This window comes from Tasmannia lanceolata, unplaced genomic scaffold (assembly GCF_043159265.1).
Source record: "Tasmannia lanceolata isolate RefF3 unplaced genomic scaffold, GAP_Taslan_0.1 ptg000037l, whole genome shotgun sequence".
In the NCBI taxonomy this organism is placed as follows: Eukaryota; Viridiplantae; Streptophyta; class Magnoliopsida; order Canellales; family Winteraceae; genus Tasmannia; species Tasmannia lanceolata.
In genome coordinates this window covers 17,639,396-17,664,810 of record NW_027518714.1, presented here as the reverse complement: position 1 = coordinate 17,664,810, position 25,415 = coordinate 17,639,396, and the positions used below count along the sequence as shown (strand labels likewise).

The 25,415-nt window shown below is 41.2% G+C and overlaps 1 protein-coding gene across 1 annotated transcript; it reads left to right on the top strand.

The window, feature by feature from the left end:
* Positions 1–4,227: 4,227 nt before the first annotated feature.
* URH2 (uridine-ribohydrolase 2) lies at positions 4,228–24,911 on the top strand. Its single transcript, XM_077371972.1, has 9 exons — positions 4,228–4,387; positions 4,564–4,679; positions 4,911–4,970; positions 6,266–6,451; positions 6,535–6,639; positions 14,718–14,814; positions 22,713–22,820; positions 22,898–23,033; positions 24,560–24,911. The coding sequence occupies exons 1-9, from the start codon at positions 4,342–4,344 to the stop codon at positions 24,666–24,668; spliced, it is 963 nt and encodes a 320-aa protein (XP_077228087.1). The 5' UTR covers positions 4,228–4,341; the 3' UTR covers positions 24,669–24,911.
* Positions 24,912–25,415: the final 504 nt, after the last annotated feature.

The following is a 25,415-nucleotide window of genomic DNA, read 5'->3' as shown; positions in this document are numbered from 1 at the left end:
AATTAGTTTTTAAGAAATTGACGAGGTCAGTTTTAAGCTTACCTGACATGAGAGAACCTATTTGGACGGTTTGTTCATCGACACCGGGGAACAGAGGAATTTTCGTGAGTTCCTCGACCGGTTCTCCCTGCTTCACCTCAGCTTGAGGGTCGGTACCGCCTATGGAGAAGGTTTCTTTGACGGCCTTTTTTCTTTTTCAGCAGGGCGGCGTAGCATTCACGGGCTTTTTCTTGGTCACCGATAACCTCTTCTACGCCAAGTTTTGTGGGAAACTTTATTTTCAAGTAGGCAGTGGAAACCACTGCCCCCAGTTCATTCAGCACTGGCCTTCTGATGATTCCATTATAAGTGGAAGGGACGCGAACTATTACGAAGGTTTGCATGATGGTGCGTTGGGTCGGGTGAGCCCCAAATGTTACAGGAAGTTTGATTTTCCCCCGTACCCTAACTTCTCCTCCGGAGAATCTGTAGATGGACCAGTCAACAGGCTCCAACCTATCACTGCTGATGTCCATCTAGGCGAAGGCGTCTTGATGGAGGACATTGACTGAGCTTCCAGTGTCTATCAAGATTTGCCACACGTTAAAGTTAGCGATGGTGAGTCGGACTACCACAACGTCATCATGCTGCCGATCTATTGTTCTATAATCTGCCTCGGTAAAGGTGATAGGCGCACTGGTACTTGGGTCCGTCCTTGACTTCTTGGAGGGGTTTTCTATGGAGTTAATTTGTCCTGCATAAAGAGCGCGTCCTTCGTCGGTAAGACCTCCATAGATGGTGGCAATATTTCAGGTGATCTTAGGTGCTTCCTCCTGATTCGAAGCTCTTTGCCGACTGCTTTTTGCATGGTGGTTTGGAGAGCGATGACGTTCATTCGGACGATGTATTTCAGATCGGGGTTGTTGCTAGCTCCTTGGGGGATTTTGAAGGTAACGGTCAATCATTCTCAGTCCCGCGAGCATTTCGATTTCATTCTTTAGATGATAGCAATTGTCGGTGGTGTGCCCATGATCTTGGTGAAAACGACAATATTTGTTAGAGCTTTTACCTTTTCCCGAGTTTCTCATTCTTTCAGGCCAGTGTATGGGTTTTCTATCACGGATTTCGTACAGGATATTTGAGATGGTGCTGTTCAAAGGAGTGTAGTTGACCCTATCAAACTGAGGATTTGGGGCGCAACGATTCTGTCGATCATTGTGCCTCGCCTGTTTATGACTCGGTAGCGCCCTTGAGTCGTCTTTTCGTTTTTCGGTTCCTCAGGTGTTCTCCAACTCCATTTCCATGGCAAATGATTCCTCATTGTTGATGTATCTGTCCAAAGTGGCCATGAGTTCTTGGAGGTCGCGAGGGGGATTCACGTTCAAGGCGACTTTCATTTCTCTATTTCGGATGGCATGACGGAGTGCAGCGCGAACCATATCGAAGTTCCGTTTGTTAATTTGGTGGAGTTCCACTAGGAACCGATCAATAAATTTCCGTAATGTTTCGTCCTTACCTTGCCGTAAAGCCAGAAGAGGGTCGACCGGTTTCTTTCTGGGCCGACTGTTAATGAAGTAAGCGACAAACTCCTTTCCCAGTGCGTGGAATGAATCGATGGAGTTGGGCCTTAATCAGCTGAACCAATTGCTAGCGTCTTTCTTTAGGTAGGCGGAAAAGGCTTTGCACATCATCGCGCCTGAAGCATTCTTGATTACCATCGCACAGCGGTAAGTTCGGAGAAACTCAAGAGGGTCCGATAACCCATCATAGAGGTCCAACCGAGGCATATCCGAATTCGTAGCGACGATGGCGTTGGCGATTCTTGGGGTAAATGGGGAAGCGATCTCGCTATCCCATTCCGCCAAGAGGTTCGGATCACATGGTGCCTTCATTTGCTGTTGAAGTTCTCTCATCTGACGCTGGAGATCAGCCATGATGGCGGGATTTTCTTCTGCTTGGATGCTTTTCGTCAGGCTTCTTATTTGCGGAGGTAGGTTCGCTGGTTCCATCATCGAGTTGTCACCCCTTCGATGCCGATCATCACGGCGATGGTCGGGTGGCGAGCTGGTGATTGAGGCAGACCCTTGTTGACGTTGGCAGGGTCTTTGACTCCAAGGATTTCATCCTTCTGAGGATCCCTGCTCCTCTGAAATCTCGACAGGATGAATTCCTTTGCCCAGCGGGTTTACGGGCGGAGGTGGTGCTGCCGGTTGGGGAGGGATCATTTGGAGTACTTGTTGGAGGACGGCCGCGACACTTCCCGGTTGATGTGTGAGTTGGTTGAAGACGGTCATTGTTACTGGAGAGTCGCCGAAAGCAACCATCTCTCCCATCTCTTCTGGTGGCTCGCGGTCTCGTTGACTTGCTTGGCTTCTCATAACCATTTCACCGTTAAGTTTGGAGGTAGCTTTCGACTTTGGCATAGTCGTGTCCCACGGATGGCGCCAATCTGATGACGTCCAAAATCTAACTACACGAACTAGCTTTGCAGAACCTGTAATCCTGCGCTCACAGAAAAAGTGTCAGCGGGCCGGGAGTTGTGGCTCCGGACGACCACTTCGACACTCAAGTCAGGGATGGGCAATCACAGACAATGGACAGGGAATGGGAGAGGGCTAAGTCAAGTTACCAGACCAAAGAAGAAGAGAGGGAGAATTCAATGCCCTTGCTTGAGTGCGTAGCCCCCTTTTTATAGGGGAGGAGATCCACGATCTTGGAGATATCAATCGTCCCTTTGATCTCACCCATGTGGAGCGTGATGGCTGGAGAGTAAGATCGTGAAGATATCAATCATGCCCTGGATTTAGCCCACGTGGAGCGTGATGGCTGGCGAATAAAATCGTGGAGATAGATTTCTAATGATTTTGGGCGGAGATTATGGATGGTGACTTAGGCGGGATGTTTTGAATTCAAAAGCTGCGCCTTACATGTAACGGCCGTCCGGATTAGTCGTTTGGGGGCGAGATCCCCGCAATTGTGTTCAACTTCCCTAGTAACTCGATACCGGTTAAGGGAGAATATCAAGGAGGCCCGGAGTTGTTCGTTATCGGGAGTTACTGCGGGGGTTATATCGATTCAGTTGAGTGGTCGAGAAGAAGTTTGAGGATCGGTACCGGGTATACTGATTTTACCCTTAACACAGTACAAATTTCTTCTTAAAAATGAAGCGAAATATTTGTCACTTTCATGATTTGTCAGTCAGTTGTTTTAAGTTGTCACTATCATGGTTTTGCTTTTGGATTTTCAGTTGTTTTGCAGTTTTATTTGTCACTGTCATGATTTTTGGGTCACTTCTCTATGGTCACACTAAGTTTAAAAAACAAATGTGTAGAAAATACCGACAGATTAGAAGGCTATGGTTGTCTCTGCATGAGATATTTGGTCTATGACTCATTCATTGTACGGCCCAGCAGATGAATGGTTTGCATCACCGAACCAGTTGACCCTACATGTTGGAAATTTAAGTGGGGACTCCATATAACTCCTCCAAAAAAACTTGTAGCCTATTATATTGGGAGATTTGCGGACAAATGGCATAAACTCTGAAAAGGTGCGTGACTTGTCCTTTTTAGCAACAAATGTAACTCCATTTTGTTGCAATTTTGTTGGTTCTTGGGATTTTTGCGGAGCAAAAAACTTCCTGTGAGATTGGTGGGGATAAAAACTACCTGGAAGTATCCCAGTAAAATAAAAATTCTTACGCAAGCTTATTTTTTGGTTCCAGGGAGTTTTTTTTTTCTTCCTAGGGTTTCGTGCCGGGTTATTTTGGTTCCTGGGATTATTTTGGGCCCACCAACCAAACGTGGGTTTGCTGCGGAAATTCCACAACAGTCCCAAGAATCAAAAAAATTCCGGCAACCAAACGTAGCTCAACCCGTAAATTTTCCCGGCCCTTATGACCCGGACCTGTACGGGTCGGGTCAAACCCGGCCGGGCCCACCCATTTGCCAGGTCTACAAAGAAGAAAAGTTGCTCCATGATTGAATCAATGCCGTTGATCCGGTAGCCTTTGAGGCTCTCTTACGCAACACAATGTCCATAACTGTCACAACAAGCAATGGGCGAGACCGGGCAATGTCGCCGCCGTAGGGTATCGATACAAGCGACATTTAAAGTGCCACGTTCTTTTTTTTGAATCCATTGTATTATTATACTTCTAGGTTCTAACGCTCACCCAGTGCGTATTTATTATTTAACCTTCCATCTGGCAAATAATATAGTCACCCCCCTTTCTTCCCCAAGCCACCCCCTTTTACTGTAAAAATAATAGTCACAAAGCATATCCTTCGTACTTCCCTTCCGTTTTCGTCAGTTATAAAGTCAGCATGCGTAGTTTCCTTTCTGTCATTTGAATCAGACGTCATGGGATCTGTAAAGAAGATCATCATCGATACAGATCCAGGAATCGGTAAGAATAGAAACGAAAAGACAAAAAAAAAGAGGTTTCTCAATGTTTATAGTCTTTCTGTAATTTCCTACCTCATACTTTGATTTTGTCGATTTAGGGCTGTAATTTCCGATCCGTAGGGTTTATAATTAGGTCTTTTATGCATTTTTTTTCTCTATCTATGTTCATGAATTCAGATGACGCCATGGCGATACTTTTGGCATTACAATCACCTGAAGTGGAGGTGATTGGACTCACAACAATATTTGGGAATGTTTATACCACATTGGCCACGCGGAACGCTTTGCATTTGGTAATCATCATTCTATATTAATCTGAATTATGAGTTATGTGAATGCAATGATTAGATTAGGAAAGGAAAACCAATCAAAGTTTGGATTAGATTAGTACTGTTCATTGATTCTCTTCATGCAATCAATTTTCTCGATCTGATCTTTCGATTGGTTTATTTCGGTCTATTAGTCACTCTACTAATTGTAGTTCTCTTTTGCTAATTATTGTGATTACACTTTATTTGGTTTAGTTGGAGGTTGCTGGGAGGACTGATATTCCAGTAGCTGAGGGATCACACATGACAATCATGGTATGTATTCATCCTTCCATGAATGGATGCATACATGCATACATATGCTCACTATATATGCATATATTTTATTTATTAAGCAAGAAATTTCATTAGTAAGTCCATCCTAGCATGCAGTTGATAGATCTGATTATGTGTTACACATCAGGCATATGATGCCATGTCATTACTGAAGTACCTTTCGATCCATTATGAATTCTGCTCTAAATGGAAGTGGGATTTTTCCAAACTTATGTTTTTCTTTTTTATGGAAGTCTGAAGTCATTTTCCCTTCTTTGGAGAAAGAGATTCATTAATGGGCAAGCAAATCTTATAAAAATTACGTTTGCTCTGATAGTTTGAATTGGGGTGGGGCTACTCTGTCCAAGCCTTCAATGGTTAAGTTTAAACTTTAAAGTAGTCTGGTGGATGTCATGACTGACTCTTGGAATGGTCATGTTCAGAAGAATCTTGAAATCTGGATCAACACAACCCGATGAAGGGAGATCCTACTAAAGCCTGGAGTTTAAAGGTTACTTGGATGTTTTTGGTTGATTATAAGTTATGATTGACTAAGGAAGGTGTAAAGCTTCTGAGTTAACTCCAGAAATTTAACGTTTCAGTTGTTTACTGTGATAGGAATTTTATGTCCTAGTAGTTGTAGGAGTTTAGTTAGAGTAGCATAGAAGTTTGAATTGAAGTAGGAGGAGTTGGTGGAGATTTCGGTCTATATAAATTGACTGTGGTCAGTAAATGATTTCACAGTACTCCGTTCTCATTTTTATGGCAATAAGTTTCTATTAGTTCCTCAAATTCCAGAGCTTATATTATATGTTTAGCTATGTATTTCCTCTTAAGTCTTATTTTTGTGCTGCTGCTGCGTTAGTTTCAGTTCTATTTGGCCAATCAAGGAAAGCAATTTTCAATTCTATTTGACCAATGAAGGAAATCTATTCCAGTTCTAATTCAGAAATTCCAGAGTTCTGAAGTTTTTCTAGGTTGATAAACTTCTTTTTAGTTTTTTTGGGTGGGTTTAGTTAGCTAACTTATCAGTAGGAAGCTGATTTGTTCATTTAATCTGATTGTTCCATCGATGTTTAATGTTTCATCATTCTCTCATCCTCGCTGGAGAGAATCCTCCATATTGGGTTCATTTTGCAAAGAATATATAACAAGATTTTCATGTCTTCTCACATATGGGCAGAGAAAAGGCAGATTCATACATGCCTGCACCCACACACAATTACTTGGAATAGTTATGAATCAGAATTTTATGTCAATACTTTCCTGAATTAATTTTTCGTTGATGTGAAAAGAAAGGTACAAAGCTTCGTATTGCTGATTTTGTCCATGGTGCGGATGGGCTTGGCAACCAAAACTTTGCTCCACCAAAAGGAAAGCCAATCGAACAGTCCGCTGCAGCTTTTCTTGTTAAGCAAGCAAACCTATACCCTGGAAAAGTTACCGTGGTTGCACTTGGCCCACTTACAAATATTGCCTTGGTAAGTTTCTTGCTCTTTGAACACGAGCTTTGAATAAACAACTACTCCTTGAAATTTACCAATGAATGCCTTCATTTTTGCAGGCTATTCAAATGGATCCTGGATTTTCGAAAAATATTGAGCAGATTGTTCTTCTTGGTGGTGCTTTTTCTGTCAATGGGAATGTTAATTCTGCTGCTGAGGCCAATGTATGCAAAATCTATTTCTGATCGATTTGGTACATTTTGTAGTTTATATTCATATTAGGTTGGGGATATTTTAATTCAGCTAGATTGTAGTCGTATCTTCATCATTATTAAATATCGTTTTGAAAGAAAGAAAGGAAAACATTTACTGGAAGTCTAGAAGTGGATATTAGACAAAATAATACTAAATGAAGAAGAAAAATAGTTACTAGATGCAAGATTGGTTAGGAACAAAAAATTCTTCATTAAAAAAAGAAAAACCCTTAGTAGGCAGCCTCTACTTATTTGCTCGCAAATGCTAGTTTGATGAAGACATCATGGTGGACATCAAATAAATTTCCTTCCAGAGATTTGAATTTCCATTATATCAATAAGCATTTTGTTCTAAAGAAAGAAGAGAATTCTGAACAAATTTTTGACTAATTAAAGTTGGTCTGAAACATCTTCGCGGTCATAAGTGCGGCAACATTGATAAGTATCATGAGTTAAAGTGAAAGTATATTGTATGGGTACTTAATATGTTGAGTGGGTTTTTGGGAAGGGGACGGGGTTAGGTTTTTGGAAGATTTGTGGTTATGTAGTGTTTTGTTGTGCCATGCCTGTCCGAGACTATATAGGTTTGCGATGGGGGGTCAATATTGTGGATTACTCTGAGAGAGTTTTTTTTTTGGTGGTAGTAGTGTGTGGTTGTGTGGGGGTTGTTGTGTATGTGTGTGGGGGGTTGGTCTTTCCAATGCATGGTTTTAAATTTCGACCGAAATCCGAAATTTCGGATACCGGTGGGGACCAAAACCGAAAATTCCCGAAATTCGATTTTTTGCCATTTACGAAATTTCGGTCCGAAATTTCGGTTTAATGGCATTATTTATTAAAAAAAAAAAGTGTTACAAAATTTCGGTCCGGAATTTGGAACCAAATTACCAAATTTCGGACCGAAATTTCGGTTTTTGGTGGGGTCCGAAACGGTTACCGAAACCGAAATTTTAAACCATGTTCCAATGTAACTTCAAAAGGAGGAGATTGCATCTCTTATCTCCCTTCTTAGCATCCTTGGTGAGGTGTTTGTATCTTCTTCCACTATGGATAGGAGGTTTTTCAGCCATGGACCCCAAGTGGACCTTCAAGTTCGGTCCTTCTAACATTGTTTGGTGAAAGGGGCTCCCCCATGTTTCAATTGGATGAAGATTTGGATATAGTTCACTCTAACTAGAAGTCGAGGGTATTTGTTGGATGATGGGGCATCGAAAATCAAACACGCTTGACATCTTAAAAAGGAAGAAGTTTCATTTAGCAAGTATGTATCCTTGCAAGAAAGCCAAGGAGACCTGTAACCACATTTTTCTTCACTGTGAGTTTGTGAGGAGTGTATTGCCAGTTGTTTTCTCTCTTTGGTATCTAATGGATTCATGATATACTAAAACTCACATTGAGGTTGAAGATATGGTGGAGCAGCATGTACAAGAACTAGAGCACCTGAAGTGAATCAAAACCAGTGTTTAAAAATGCGGATGATGGTCAAAATGCGGGCAAGAAAAAAAAATTTCGAGGCGCTGATGTGACCAAGAACGCAGTTGACACGGTTGAGTACTCGGTTGACATGGTCATAACTCAGGAGAGTCATAGGAGTTTCTATTGACTCTGTAGGGCAAAATACGGAATGCGGTGGAAAAATGCGGAATGCGGCCAAAGGAAAAGGGAGTCGACTTGGGGGAGTCCACGATGACGCGAGGGAGTTTAAAACTATGATCAAAGCATAAACAAGAGAAAAAGAAAGGGCTGTTCATGAACCAGAACTAGAGCTTAAGCATGACAAAAGAAGAAAGGGAAAATGGGGTCCGCTGCTATGTTTGTGAGCTTGGATATGAGGTGGAAGAGTTTTTTTTGCAATAATTTTCTGATAATAATTATGACGATAAAAATGTCAAAATTTGAATTTATCCCTATAAATACGAAGCCGATAAACCTCCAAGAGTAAAATGTATAAAAGAAATACAAACAAATGGGTTGTTTTGTACTCATTCTTTGGGCATGCATAATTGTTGGAATATGTAACTTGCCTAAGGGCATTTAGGACTTCGTACATGCCTTTATGTTTTAGTATAAAGATATGAATCAGGGGGAGATTACCCAAACTCATTCAATTCTCTCTCTAAACTCTCGGTTAACATGGTATCAAAGCCTTAGGGTTTTCTGATCCCTAGGGTTCTCTATCAGCCTCCACCTTCTCCGCCACCCTCACATAGCCGAACCCCCCTTCCCTCTCGTCATGAAACCCTAACCCCAACTCCGGCCAAACTTAAATCTGAGGCACAACGGTACGCTGTCTTTTTTCTGTTGAGAAAGAGTCGTCTCCATCGACCCGACGGTATCAGTCCTCCCTCGCCACTATCTTCTCCTTCCCCGCGCATACCCCCTGGTTCTCCCTTTGCTCGCCCCGTTGCAGCCGCCCAGCCCTGAAATTTTTTTCCAAGAACGAGGATTTGCACCCCCTCCACACACACACACACAAATTTACTTTCCCAGAAAATAGTTTCCAGTGCTGCAATCCGCCCTGCCCTTGAATTTTTTTTTCCAGCCCCCAATTCTTAGGTTTGCAGGTAAGCCCCCCACCCCAAGTTTTTCAACCCACCTCATTTTTCCTCCTCTTCCTCTCATCCCTCGGTAAAGTCTAAAACTCTTTTCTCCATCTTACTATGTGTTAGATCTTCATCTCCTATCCTACTTTGATTCTTGTTTGTCTTTACGGCTCCTCTGTGTGCCCCATGTCTTCCCTCTTGTCAAGCTTCGTCGATGACCATCATTCTTGGAGCCGCGTCTAGCTTTCTTGGCGTGTCCTAGTTTGCCCACCTATTCAGTTATCTACTGTTATTCGTCTTTATTTGGCTTGTCTGTTTCTTTCTTGCTTGTTGTTATGGAGGAGGTGCTTGACAATCCTTCCACAGGAGTGACTCCTGGTGTTCATCCGACACCCTCTTTGGCGTCTTCTTCATCATCATCTCTCTCTGTGGATGGCTCATTCCCACAGATCACTACTGTTAAGTTGGATGGGGCAAACTACGTTACTTGGAAAGCAGCCGTCGAAAAGTATCTTATTGCCCGTGGAAAAACCCACGTCATTCGTCGTGATCCTCCTACGACGGATCCCACCTTTGATCGATGGGAACAGAAGGATGCTCTTGTTTGTACCCTTTTGTGGCAGAGTATGGCCCCTCACGTCTCTGGGCCATTGATGCTTCTGCCTACTGCAAAACGGATCTGGGATCAGGTTACTCTTCTTTACTCTGGCGTGGCAAATATTAGTTGGATCTGCTCTACCTATTCTGAGTGGGTGCGTTTCCGCAGTGGTGATCTCCCTCTTGCCACCCATTACAGCCACTTCGTTGGCCTATGTCAGCAGCTTGATGTTTACATGCCGCTTACCACGGATCTCATAGAGGCTGCCCGTCAGAGGGATCAGATCCGTGTTGTGCAGTACCTTGAGAGTTTGGGTCCAGAGTACATGCATCTTCGTCAGCAGATTATCGGTTCTGGCGATATTCCTTCCCTTACTGCAGTTTACTCCCGCGTCCAGCAGTGCTCTCCTGGTGATCCAGTGATATCTGTTCCTATTGATGGTTCTGCTCTCGCGACCTATGATGGCAGTACTCGTCCGCCTCGTGGTGGGGCCTCCTCTGGTCGTGGCCGTGGTGGTGGTCATTTTGTGCTGGTTGTGGCCGTTCTTTTTACACTCACTGTCATCTCCAGGGACATTATATTAACCATTCCTATACCCTGCATCCCGAGCTTCGTCAGGTACGCTTGGCTCACATGGGTGCTACTACTGCTTCTGCTTCAGATTCCGCTCCCTCTGCTTTTGTTCCTGCGCCAGCGGATTCCGCCTATACATTATCCCATGCCGATTATGAGGATTTCCAGCATCTGAGGCTCAGTTCTCGTCCTCCCTCTGCAGGTTTCGCCCAGCCAGGTAGTTCACCCACTACCCTTCTATCTAGCTCAGGGTCATGGATCATTGACTCTGGCGCATCTAACCACCTGACTTGTAACTCTTCTCATCTTCATTCTTTTCGTTCTTTCTCGTCTCCCTCTCAGTCTATCACCCTTGTTGATGGGTCCACTACACCTATCATTGGTGTTGGTCATATCTCCCCTCATCCTGCTCTTACCTTATCTTCTGTTTTATGCGTACCAAAATCACCATTTAGTTTACTTTCAGTTAGCCAAATTACGAAATCTCTTCATTGTTCTGTCTCATTTTTCCCCTCTTACTGCTTGTTTCAGGATCTTTCGACTGGGAAGACGATTGGAACGGGTCGTGAAGTAGATGGACTCTATCATCTTGACTGCCGGCCGCCTACTGTCTTACATAGCTCTATGGATACATTTCAGTGGCATTGTCGCCTGGGGCATCCTTCACTTCAGTGGCTGCTGCAGACTTCTCTGGTTCCCGGACCTTTTTCTAATTTTCAGTGCGAGTCCTGTGAACTCGGGAAACACCGTCGTGTGTCGTTTCCGTCCCGGGTCATTAGTCGAGTATCTAGTCCATTTGAATTAGTCCATTCTGATGTATGGGGACCCTCTCCTCTAGGGTCGCGTCTAGTACTGACTTTCGGTATTTTATTGTGTTTATTGATGACTTCTCACGCATGACCTAGTTATATTTACTGAAGAGTAGATCTGACGTGTTCTTTGCTTTTCGCACATTTCATTCTGAAGTTAAGAATCAATATAGTTGCAATATTAAATGTCTTCCCACTGACAATGCTAGAGAATACTTTTTTGATACTAATGGCTTTCAATCCTATCTCTCCCAACATGGGATTCTACATCAGTCTTCATGTGCGTACACCTCTCAACAGAATGGTGTTGCTGAGAGGAAACTTCGTTATTTGCTTGAAGTAGGTCGCACTTTTTCAGATGAGTGTTCCTAAGGCATACTGGAGTGATGCCCTTCTCACGGCGTGTTTCTTAGCAAATCGCCTTCCTTCCTCCGTCTTAGAGGGTGCTTATTCTTTCGAGATTTTATCTCCTGGTAAGGAACAGTTTCCTCTGACACCTCGTGTATTTGGACGTTTGTTTTGTTCATCACCTTGGACCTAGCCGTGACAAACTCGATCCCCGATCTGAGCGTTGTGTCTTTCTGGGGTATTCCCGTACGCAGAAAGGCTATCGTTGCTATAGCCCTCGTCTGCGTCGCTGGTTTGTCTCAGCCAATGTTACGTTCTTTGAGTCTGAGGCATTCTTCCAACATGGCGCGGCATCTTTCACCCCTTCTCTCGAGTCCGAGGTCTCGCTTCCCGTACCCGATCTATCTGCTTCTCTTCCGTCATCTCCTGTTTTCGTGCAGCCAGCTTCTGCAGATTCTACTTATTTTGCCACGTTGGAGAAGCCAGCTCCACCTAAAATTACACAGCAGTATCAGCGGCGCCAAGTTACAGATAAGTCTCGTCTACCTCCTCTCGCACAATCATCTTCTGAGCCGATGATCCCTCTCTCCTGCTCTCAGGTATCTTCTCTTCCACCTTCCTCTGTTGTTTCTGATTCTCTTATTGCATCTCGTAGGAGATCCCGTTCCACTGCACATCCTATTTCGAAATTTGTTTCTTATGATAAGCTCACCAGTATCTTCCAGAGCTTTGTTTCCTCCTTGTCTTCTATGTCTTTACCACAGTCAATGGCCGAGGCTCTAGAACATCCTGGCTAGCGTGATGCTATGCACCTCGAAATAGGCGCTCTTCATAGTAATGATACATGGGATTTGGTTTCCCTACCCCCTGGTGCTCGTCCTGTTGGTTGTCGGTGGGTTTTCTCCATCAAATACCTCCCTGATGGTACTGTCGAGCGCTTAAAAGCACGGTTAGTCGCGAAAGGATACACTCAGACTTTTGGTGTTGACTACACTGAGACCTTCAGTCCAGTTGCGAAAATTCCCTCTGTACATGTGCTCCTGTCTCTTGCTGTTAATCATAGCTGACCCCTTCATCAGCTATTCAGCTGGATGTAAAGAATGCCTTCCTCCATAGCAACCTGACTGAGGAGGTGTATATAGAGCAACCACCAGGGTTTGTTGCTCAGGGGGAGACTTCCTCCTACGTGTGTCGCCTACGCAAGTCACTCTATGGACTCAAATAATCTCCGCGTGCGTGGTTTGGGAGATTCAGTGAAGCAGTCATGCACTTTGGCATGAAACAATGCGCAGTGGATCACTCAGTCTTCAGTTATCACTCTTCAGCTGGGTGTATTTTGTTGATAGTTTATGTTGATGACATAATCATCACAGGAAGCAATTCACAAGGTATACAACGTTTGAAAACCTTCTTGCAAAAGGAATTCTCTACTAAAGATTTGGGTCAGCTCAGGTATTTCTTGGGGATAGAGGTTGCTCGTTCTTCTAGAGGCTTGTTCCTATCACAAAGAAAGTATGTCTTGGACTTGCTAAAAGAAACAGGCAATCTTGGAGTTAAACCAGCTTCTGCACCCATGGATCCTAATGTGAAACTCGTTCCAGAAGGAGAGTTGTTGGAGGATCCTGGCAGGTATCGCAAGCTTGTCGGTAAACTTATATATCTCACGGTTACTCGGCCAGATATTTCATATGCTGTTGGAGTTGTCAGTCAGTATATGAGCTCTCCACGTACTTCTCACTGGGCTGCGGTGATACAGATTCTCAAGTATTTGAAAGGGGCTCTAGGGAAGGGATTGATGTTCAAAAGACATGGCCATATGAAAGTTGAAGGCTTCTCTGATGCTGATTGGGTTGGATCCCCAGCAAATAGACGGTCCACCACTGGGTATTGTGCATTTGTAGGTGGCAATCTTGTTTCATGGAAGAGTAAGAAGCAGGATGTTATACCTAAGTCCAATGCAGAGGCTGAATACAGGGCAATGGCACAGACAAGCACGGAACTTATTTGGCTACGTTCACTTCTCTCTGAAATTGGCTTCATTTCATCTTCTCCTTCGCAGCTTTATTGTGACAACAAAGCTGCAATACACATTGCCAACAATCCAGTCTTCCATGAGCGCACCAAACATATTGAAGTGGATTGTCATTTTATCCGTCAAAGAATCCAGAAAAGAGAGATTTGTAGAGATTTGTACTGTGTTTACTCGGTCAGGGGACCAATTAGCTGATATGTTTACAAAGTCCTTAAATAAGTCAAAATTGAGTGATATATGTAACAAGCTAGGAATGTATGATATCTACATTCCAGCTTAAGGGGGAGTGTTGGAATATGTAACTTGCCTAAGGGCATTTAGGACTTTGTACATTCCTTTATGTTTTAGTATAAAGATATGAGTCAGGGGGAGATTACCCTAACTTATTCAATTCTCTCTCTAAACTCTCGGTTAACAATAATGATGTATATATTTCTAGTAAATACTGATGATCCATCGATACATAATTCCTTAAAGATTGGTGATATATATGCCTGTACTGGTGGTGTACTGCTACTTGATCTCATACGCTAAGCTCAAATCTCATTCTATAAGGGCTTTTTTGCAGCCTTTAACACGTTTTGAACACGGGCGCTGTTAAAGCCAGACATTACCCATACATCTTTGAGAAAGATCAAAGGGACGCCTCTCAAAGACTACTCAGAGCAGGTTTCGTGCTCAAGAGCCACTAAAGTTTTTCCTCTTTTGACTAAACAAGAAAAAGATCCTGCTATTGATACGGACTCTGACGATGACAATCCATCTTCAAAATATAGATTTAAACATGTCATGGATGAATCCAACATAATAAAGCTGTCATTTCTTTTTAGTTTTTCGATGGTCTTCTACATCTTACCAATTGGTTACTCTATATCAACTGTATCCTTGGGTCACTTAGAGTTGCCATGGTTCCGGTTTATAAAATTTGAACAACGGTGATCAGTGAAATGGTACTGATACATTCATTTGCGGTCATTCTTTATCTAAAAGAGGTCTTAAGTTATCTCTGGCTCTTCTACCTGAACGGGTTTTGACCCTTCAATCCACTTTGCCATCGAGTATTTTGACTTAAGATTTGATTTTGCTTTCTTTCTACAGACTATTTATCATTTTATCCTTCTTGGTCTTTGAATTGAGATAATCAGATATTTGGTGACCCAGAGGCTGCTGATATTGTGTTCACATGCGGAGCAGACATTTTGGCCATTGGAATAAATGTTACTCATCAAGTTGTTTTGACAGGTACCCTTTGTGAATCTCGTATAGTCCATTTAGTAGGCCATTCTTCTGTAGCTTAAGCAGTTAATTTTAGAATTTCATATGCCTTATTTTGTTTGAATTGTAAACCTATCAACTTCATTGCCTACTGAGAGAGGACTCATTTTCCAATTTCCATAGCTGAGAGGGTGCTTCTAGAGACTAGGCTGGTAGATGAACCATTCATTTTCATTAGGTTGCATGAGATTATAAGAAACTGAGCTGACTGCCTGTTAATGCCCAAAGTTTTTTTTATCCCAGAGCTTAATGGAAATCATTTTTTAACTGTGTATTCATGTAATCTGAAAATGAAGAAAAGAAGAAAAAGAGAAAGAAAGGAGCTGTTTCATGAGTCACATTTGTTTCCTATTTAAGCTTAATCTAGAAAGCGTGCCCATGGTTACGGCATTGTCCAATATCTGCCACACTTTGGGTTCTCTGACTCGTTCTTTCTTCCTAGACTCCTTGCAGCGAGATGGAGCTACTACCTTTTTGCCACCTCCTCAATTGTAGGGGATCTATCAATAGTTAGATTGACTGTGGAAATACTACTTAGCAACACATCTACTCCTAAGCTTAGTAGTAGGAACTTTCTACCGAGGTGTCATTCCCGCTCCAAAACCACTTGAAAACCTCTTTTTACTCCCACCACATCTACCATTACTATGATTCCATCAAGATTTGTTTTTACTCCATCTAGTATTCATTGACTTTTGTATCTCTATTGATGCTAGTTTATACCAGTGTTTCAAAACGTAGATGCGGGTCAAAACACGGTCGAAGAAAATCCAAGTCGACTCGGCACGACATGCTCGAGTACTCGGTTGATGCGACTGATTACTCGGTTGACGCAGCCATAACTCGGGAGAGTCAAACAACTGATTACTCGGTTGACGCGGCCATAACTCGCGAGAGTCAAACGAGTTTTTATTGACTCTATAGGGCAAAACACGGATCGTGATGGAAAAAGGCAGAATGCGGCCAAGGGAAAAGGGAGTCCACGATGGCGTGGGAGAGTTTTAAAACTATGGTTTATACAGGTGCTTCCCCTTGTAGACAATGCTTTGTATGTTCTTTTAAAACTTTGGCATTTTAGCTCCCATGTTGTGCAACTAAGATATTGGGTTTAGGTTTTCTCAATCGAATTCATCATGGTTTCAATTTTCATAACTATAGGTTGCGTTCCAAAAATACATTTTATAAACATGGGTTTCAGTTATTTTTGCGATGGATTAGAGAATTTGGAAAGAGAAGAATAAGTGAACATTTGGGGATAAGGTTCCCTCCATGGGAAAAATTATATCCTGTAGAAGAACCTTAATTTTTTCATGGGCACTATTGCTTGGTGATTTGTGAGTAGTGACGACTGACGACCCAAGATCTCTATAGAAATTGGAGTGAAGTTATTTACGAAATCCAAATGAATAGAAAATTCAAAAATGGACTCTGTAGCCACACCTCACCATCAAAGGTTGTACTTCATGAATTCCAGGCCTGGTTGAAAGTAGTTGCGTGCTTAGAGACAGATAGAGGTGAAATTGTGAAAGCCTCAGTTCCCATCCGAATCACGAATTTCAATGAAGCTTAGGTGTGTTCTCTTCTTATTATATCCAGGTGTGCGTGGTAGATTGTGGGTGGATTGTGATCTGGCTAGTGTCATGTAGCGTGCAGGACAGTGTGCCAGAGTTTCTAAGCATTCAGGATCAAAAGAAAGCAATTAAGAGGGTTAAAATTTCAAACATTCATAACTTTTGATCCGACTGTTGGATCAGGCTTATAAGATACATTTGGAATTGCCTCGACGAGCTCTACAATGGCTTGATCCAGATTTTCCGAATTGAGCCCAAGATTATTGCAAAAAAAAAAAAAAAAACAGAAGAAAAACCAAGAATCTCACTTATTTAATTTATTTTACCATTTTTAGTAAATTTATTTCTTAGCCGATATAGAGGCTTTTGAGTTATTTCTTTTTAGGGAAGTCTTAGTTACGAATTTAAAGTCAAGAGAGTTCTTTTAATTGTTTTAAAAATTTTATTATTTTTGGGAAAAATATTATTTGGAGCAATTAGGGGTTGGGACTCTTATATTTTGCTCTGTAACAAAAAAATCATTTCTTCTCTTGAATATGTTAAAGTATAAACAATTAAATAACACCATCTCTAAAAGCTTTAGCTTTGGGAGCAATTGTTTGTTTCACATGGTATCAGAACAAAGGTCCTGGGTTCAAAACTCCTTGATAATAAAAATCCACATGTAATGGCCAACCCAAAGGCCACATGTGCCACATGTAGGCCAACCCTAAACAGAGGGGCCACACGTGAAGGGGAGTGTTAAAGTATAAAAGATTAAATAACACCATCTCTAACAGCTTAAGCTTTTGGAGTAATTGGTTGTTCCATAGAATACAATATGAATCACCCTATTTTCCTTGTGGGTTCAAAGTGTGCTTAAGGTTGAAGGTTTTCTCCTTTGTTCTCTTCTTGTGATCCCTACGAAGCTATTTTGTAGTTGAACCAGATTTTCCCTGGTTTGATGTCGAATAATGGATTAGATAGCCACAACTCCGCAGAAGATGTTCCTGGTGATCAACCCATGATAGTAGGAGCTTTCGAGGCCTTCCAATGTGAAAACCAGTGATCAATGAAGGGATGAAAGGAACAATCACTCGGTTGGTGGAAGTTATGGGACGTACTAAGGTTCGTGATGACAGTAGGCCACAGATCATCAAAGAGGCTCGTGATCTTCTTACATGCGGTATCAATTCTAGAGAACTGCATAGGCTGCAAACCTACACATGGGAGTCCAACAATGAAGAGCTCGAAGAGATTATTCTTGGAGGGCTAGAAGATGTTAATCATGACTGGGACTATAAACTACCTGATGAGAGTGAATCTTCAAATCTATAATGGCCAAATCTCACAATGAGAATTTTGCTCGATTAACTCTTGTAAGTTGAATGACTTTTTGACTACATGGAGATGCCAGGAGGAAAGAAAGTCAAGCTTGTAGTGTGCAAGCTTAAGAGTGGAGCCTCAACATATTGGGTGACCTTTCGACTACATGGAGATCCCAGGAGGAAAGAAAGTCAAGCTTGTAGTGTACAAGATTAAGGGTGGAGCTTCGACCTATTGGATGCAACTGTAATTCTCCAGGACTCGTCAAGGCAAGGCACCCATTTGAATGTGATAGCAGAAGAAGCAAGTGATACGGTGGATATTCCTACCACCCAATTATGATCAGGTTATGTTCCACCAATACCAAATTGCAGACAAGAGAGTCGATCCATGAAAAAGTACATCGTGGAATTTTAACAATTCACTCGTAACGATCTGGTAAAAATCGAATCGCAACAGGTGGCAGGGTTCATGGGCCGATTATGCTTGTCTATATAGGATCGTCTTATGATACTACTAGTCAAGCCCTTACTCGATGTTGTCAAGATTGAAATTGGTTATGATGCAATTAGAAAGGTCCAATGCAAAGGGTTGATTATCTGGCGACCAATGGTGTTCCACTAGCTCTGATTCATCACAATCCACGATCCAGAGCTGAGGAAAGGTTCCTATGAGGGATCAATCTGGACCTATGACACCCATAAACTGTGATTCGGGGAGTGCAAGGCCAAACAAACTGAAGGGATGGTATCTACTGAAGAGAATCCTTATACTCAGCCAAGCAAGTACTATGGTGTGGAGAACCTGGGCATAGATCTAACTAGTTCCTTAAGAGGAGGATGGTAAATAAGGCCAAGGGGGTGATTCGGAGATTGACGAAAGAAAAAAAGAGATGCCAAGTATGACCAAGAAGATGAGAAGGTGACATATGGAGATGAAGGAATCTCCCTCATCCTACGAAGGTTGATGTACATGCCAAAGCAAGAAAGTAACCCACATGTCACAACATATTCAAGACCAGACGTACGATCAATCAAAGGGGTTATGGTATGATCATAGATGGCAGTAGCAATGCAAACATTGTATCTCGAGCCATAGTGGACCAACTGCATTTAAAAACCGAGAGGCATTATACGCCCTGCAAAATTGCCTGGATCAAGAAGGTCAATGTGACAAAGGTATGTAAGCAATGTCACATTTTTTTAAATTAGAAAATATTATTAGGATGAAGTAGCATATGTTTTTATAGATATTATGGATGCACGTCATAAGCCGACCCCAACTAGTTTGGGACAAAGGCTTAGTTGAGTTGAGTTGAGTTGAGTTATGGATGCATGCCATATGTTTCATGGGAGGCCATGTCAATATAACCTAGATGTCACTCACTGAAGAAAAAATGCTCTAGCCCCCTCTTCCCAATGCTTCCAAAGCGGAAACTTAGTCTTTCCTAGTCTTTCCTAATCGTGGGTAATTTTATTGAAGAATCAAAAGAGACTAGACTAATTTATTCCCTATTGTCTAGAGGTGAAGATGTGGTGGTGGCCACAGGGGTCCCGAAAAACTAAACCCGTTGATGAGAGTTTGAGAAGATTATGCCAGAGGATCTTCCTGATGGATTACCTCCTATGAGGGACATACAACATCATCTTGATCTCATCATAGGTGCTAGTCTGCCTAAGCTTTCACATCACAACATGATCCCAAAAGTTAATGAAATTCTACAACGTAAAGGTGAAAGAGTTGATCCAAAAAAGGGTGACCAAGGAGACTATGAGCCTATGAGTTGTACCGACAATTCTGATGCCAAAGGAGGATGAAATTTGGAATGTGCATTGATAGTAGGGTCATAAATAAAATTAAAGTAAATATTGATTTTCAATTGCTTGGCTAGAAAAATACTGTTCATGTTGGAAGGATCCAAGGCGTTCTCCAAAGTTGATATCGAGAGTGGGTATCACCAGATCAGGATAAAATCATGCAACGAGTGGAAAATGGCCTTTAAAACTAAACAAGCAATGTATGAGCGACTATGGATGTTGTTTGGGTTTTCTTAACTCCCCGAGTACTTTCATGCAAGTGATGAATAAAGTACTCAAAGTCTAAAACCCTACATTGGTTGGTGAGTCGTGTTATGTTTTGATGATAATTCAATTTACAGCCGTAAGGAGAAAAAACATCTTAATCATTTGAGAGAGGTGCTTACTTTCTTGAAAGAAAATAAAATTTTTATATACATGAAGTGCAGTTACATGACATAGAGCCTCATGTTCCTGGGCTATATTGTGAGTGCCTCGAGCATTTGTGTGAATGAGGAGAAGGTGAGTGCTATGAGGGAGTTGACAACTCCTAGGAATGTTAATGATATGTGGTGCTTTCTTGGATTGGCGATCAACTACAGAAGGTATGTTCAAAATTTCAACACCATAACAGTGCTCATTATTGAATGCATGAAGGAGGAATTTCATTGAGCTGTGCACTGAACAAAGAAAAATTATCTACCACCCCCGTCTTAGCATTGCCAAGCTTTGAGAAAGCCTTCATAGTGGATTTTTATGCATCATATGTAAGTATAGGAGTTATCCTATCCTAGGAGAACAGGTCAGTCGCCTTTTTAGTGAGAAGGTGAGTGATGCTTGCAACAAGTGGTTGACTAATGAAATAGAGCTTGATGCAATGTATCAGGCCTTGCATCACTGGAAACATTATATAAGCCAAGGGGAGTTTGTTCTTTATACTGACCATCAAGCTTTAAGATATATTCACAGTCAGTCTAATGTAAATCGAATGAATGCTTGATGGATTTCTTATTTGTAGGAATTTACCTTTGCGTTGACGCATAAATTAGTTCAGCATGATAAGGTAGGAAACACATTGAGTAGGATGACGAGATTATTAGTCATCAGATTAGGCAAACTATAGAGTTGCATGTTCAGGACGGCTATCTCTTCAAATAAAAATGCATCCCAAGGCATTCATTCAGGGAGCAGATTATCCACTAGCTGCATGCAGGTGGCTTAGGAGGACACCTGGGTCGTGATAAGAGTATTGCTATTATGAATGAGAGGTATTATCAGCCCCTAGTTGAAGCGAGACGTGGGGAAATTTGTGCAATAGTGCGATGCGTGTCAAGTTGCTAAGGTCCAAGCTAAGAATTCTGGTCTATACAGCCCACTACGTGCCAAATACATGGTAGGAGGATTTATCCATGTTCTTTTTGTTGGCTCTTCTGCGGAGTCGACGAGGTATAAATTTCGTATTTGTGGTGGTTGACAGGTTTTCCAAGATGTCTGTAAGAAGACAACGGATGCAACCCTTATAGCTAACCTAATCTTCTGAGAGGTTGTTAGATTGCATGTAGTGCCCATGACTATTTGATGTAGGATGATCGAAGGAAGGACTAATACTTCGCTCTGATGCCAACCTGATGTAGGATCTATAGAAAAGACATTATGGGTGAATTTGATGTGTGAAAATTAGGGTTTTGGAAATTATGTGGTCAGATTGGAAGACTATTTCTATTAGGTTATAAGGGTGCAGACGTATGCCAAGAATGTGCAGGCGTATGCCGAGAAGGTACATATGTCGGGAAGGTGCAGGCAAGGGTTTTTGGTGAGACTAAGGGACGCAGGGATCAAAGAATAACATGTAGAGATCAAGAATTGAAAGTAAAGAGGATTAAAGCTAAAAATTAAAGAGAAAGATCAGACATGGAATCACTCTATATCTTGTCTAGGCATCACACCCAGGTTTTCAAGGGTTTGCACCTGAAAAAGAAGTTTGTGCTAGAATCCCACTAGTTATTATGAGGCATTGCGCCTCACCTTCGAAAAGTAGAATTCACATCCATGATTTGTAATAAAGCAAGAAAAAATTGATTTTCATTCATTCATCCATAACATGCATCAAAGAAAAGTGAAAGAAAAGAAAGAGCAAGAAAGTTTTAAAACCCTATGCAAAGACCGTAACTTTTGGTCTGAAATACCCTCTTATGACTCAAAAGACTCTCTCCATCTAAAATTTCCTATCTAAAACACTCATAACTCAAAGAACTTCAGTGATTTTGAAGGAAAAAGACCACTACCTCCTATGACTTAAAAAGACTCAAGTAACGCTTTAAAAACTAAATAAAACTCTTTTAACATTAATCTATCTTCTTAACTCCTTGATTCTCATTGGCATCTCAGATGGTCCTCCATTACTATTACTTCAAATCATGACAATGAGTTCCTTAGTCACTTCTTAAGGACGTTGTGTAGGAGATTTGACGTGTGTTTGTAGTACAACACCACCTACCATCTAGACAGGTATTCAAATCGACGTTATCAACAAAAATCTTAAGATCTAATATTCATGAGTATTTTCTTTTCCTCAGGCATGGAGTCTGGATATGGCTCATGAAAAATTGAAAAAAAAAACCATGGTAATATGATGCCAATAGGCAAAATGGATTATATTTGCATTTCACCTTAAATTATAAGATATAAAAAACTATGCATATGATTTTAAAGACACTGGTTCTCTGTTATTTTTTAATTGCTTTATTTACTTTATCACTGCTGGATTACTATATGTGTTCAGTGGCATGCCCATTAATTCAATTATGTTGGTTCAATATTGTGTCCCCCCCAGGAAAGGTCATATCTGAACATGATCCAATAGCCATGGAATACATGCAAAATAGTGTCCCCCTTCTCTTGTGTAGAAAAAGAAATGATTCTTTATGATGTTCATGTACTGTTTAAAAGGAAGGTTAACTCCTCTAGGAAATACTGCTTCTGCCTTGGTGAAGCTTGATTGCCCCCAATGAATTTGGTTATTTTTATCTTATTTAACAATTTAGGGCCTCTCTAGTACACCACATGAGTTGCGGTTTGGTTTGAATATAGTCCCAAGATAAGTGCCTTGTTAAAGTTTAATGATGTATACTTCATAGTTAGTGATGCAATTTCTTCTTCATTCCACATTAATTGTCATCGACATATATTGCAGATGCTGATCGTGACAAACTTTCTCGATCTGAGGGAAAATTTGCACAATACCTATGCAAGATCTTAGATGTATACTTTTCTTACCACCATGATGCTTATGACACTCGAGGTCAGTTTTTGAGGATGAGGGAGGAATGAACCATCATGTTTCTTTATGTGCTGATGAATGTATTGGATTGGGTGCAGGGGTTTACCTTCATGATCCAACGACTCTTCTTGCAGCTGTGGATCCTTCATTGCTTACTTACACTGAGGGCATAGTTAGGGTGCAGACTAGTGGCATCACAAGGGGCCTCACCATATTTGATAACAAAAAGAAAAGGTCAGATGGTTTTTTTCCCTCCAAAAATCCAAACATTTATTTATGAGATTTTATATGATGCCATTAAAAAAATGAGGATTTTATATGATGAGTGTGCGGACAAACACGTAATGGTGGTGCCGCCCTTGATATTTGATCCACCAGCTTCTCACTTTTTGAGAAGCTGCTGTTGGATCAAATATCAAGTGTGTTCCTCCCATCGTACCACCTTTACGTGTTTGTAAGCTCACTTGTTGTATAATTTCTTTATTTATGATTGCAGCCACAACAAATTATAAATAGAACAAGAATGAAGAAACTCTGGAGGGAAAGGTGCATGTGTACAATGTATATGGTTGTTCTCTTTGTAGTTATATTATCCATATTTGAGAAAACAGCTTATTGGGCACTTGTGCTTGAAAAAGATATCTCACACTTTATACTTCTGTATATTTCGCGTTTTCTCTTTCGTGTAACTATATGGACGTAGGTTCACATGAAACCAGCATTACGTGATTGAAGAATGTGAGAGTATTTAGACAACTTATATTTTTGTTAGTATGCGAAAAGCATATGGACAAATATCTCTGATATTTTTGGAAATATCGTGATATCTCCAATATTTTTTGATAAATAATAAAATCCGGAAATTTTCTCAAGATTTGGAAAAAATATCGAGATATCGTCATGTTTTATTTTTACTGCAAAATATCATGAACATATCGTGATACATTCAAGATCTTATTTGTTGCCCTGATTTTTTCTAAATGTATATATTCTTAAATAATTTATTTTCCCAGCTTTTTCCCCAGTATAGACTCAAAATAACAAATATATATATATATATATATATATATATATATATATATATATATAGATTGAGAGAGAGAGAGAGAGAGAACGGTTTCTACACACAAGTGTAGATAAGTTATCTACACACTAGCTTAAAATACAGTGGGGCCCACATTGTTTGGGTGATCCAAACCATTCATTTGATGGGCCCTCACATAGATATGGTGTGCCCAAAAAATCAGCTTCATAGGATCATCCTAACCCTTCGAACCGTGGAGGCAAAAAATGGACAGATTTGTGAAGGTTTATACTCGTCCATTTTACCTCCACAAATCATAGGGTTAGGATGATCCTATGGAGCTGATTTTTTGTGGACACCCTATCTATGTGAGGGCCAAACAAATGAATGGTTTGGATCACCCAAACAATATGCCTGCCACTGTATTTTAAGCTAGTGTGTAGATAACTTATCTACACTTGTGTGTAGAAAGTGTTACACACACACGAGATACACCCTTCCCGAGAAATTTTTCCGAGTATGGTTAAAAATTGCCACATAAGAAAAGGGATACTGAATATTTTTCTCTTATTTTCACTTTTCAGTCTTATTTTCCTTATCTCTTGGTACCCAAAATGGGTTTTTAGAAAAATGAAGACAATTTATTTTTTAATATGTCAAAGGGAATAGATCAAAATGCAGAAACAGAAGAAAGAAGAAATTGATATGTTTTTAACACATGTGCTCTTTAAATCAGGTTTGCTGAAGTTACAGAGTGGTGTGAAAAACCCACTGTCAAGGTTGCGGTGACGGTGGATGCTCCCGCAGTTGTCAAGTTGGTCATGGAACGGCTAATGAACTCATAGCAGTGGGAACCAAAAGGTGGCCGATGTTGTGACAGAATGCCATGTGGCGGTTTGTGATTTGACAGCAGCATTGTGTTTTTATGTGGAATGTGGTGATGGGCCTATATGACTAGTTCAATATAATCGAAGTTTGGACCTCAATTCTGTTTAGCTTTGTTCGTTTGAAATGTGTAGATGACATTTGATAATAATCTGGGAAGTAAGCAGTTGTCTTCCTTGAGACTGCTGGGTTGGGAACTTCAATTTAGCTCGAGGGATTTACAGGGGATTTTTGTTTGGAAACAATATTACACCTTGCACTCGGTCCAGTTGACAAAGTTTGAGAGGACCCAAAGAAGGATGCCTAAACTCTGATTTTGTGGTAGAGTCAAGATATCGGAGAGTTAGGGTCATCCTATGGAAATGGTTTGCGGGATACAGGCTATTTATGTTGTTGTTGACTAACAGATGAACGGTGTGGATCAATCTATGAAGTGGGCTCACTGTAAAAGGGCGGCCTAGTGCATGAGGCTCCCACCATTGCGGGGTCTAGCGAGGGCTAGATGTATGCAGCCTTACCCCTGCTTTGTAGAGAGGCTGTTTCCGTGACCCGAACATGTGACCACCAGGTCACAACGGAGCAACCTTACCGTTGCGCTAAGGCTCACTATACTTTTTGAAAATACTAGACTTCACACTCACATATGTTACGTTCTCTCTTCAATATACAAGAAATAGGTTCAATATGCTCATTGTGTGAACTGTGAA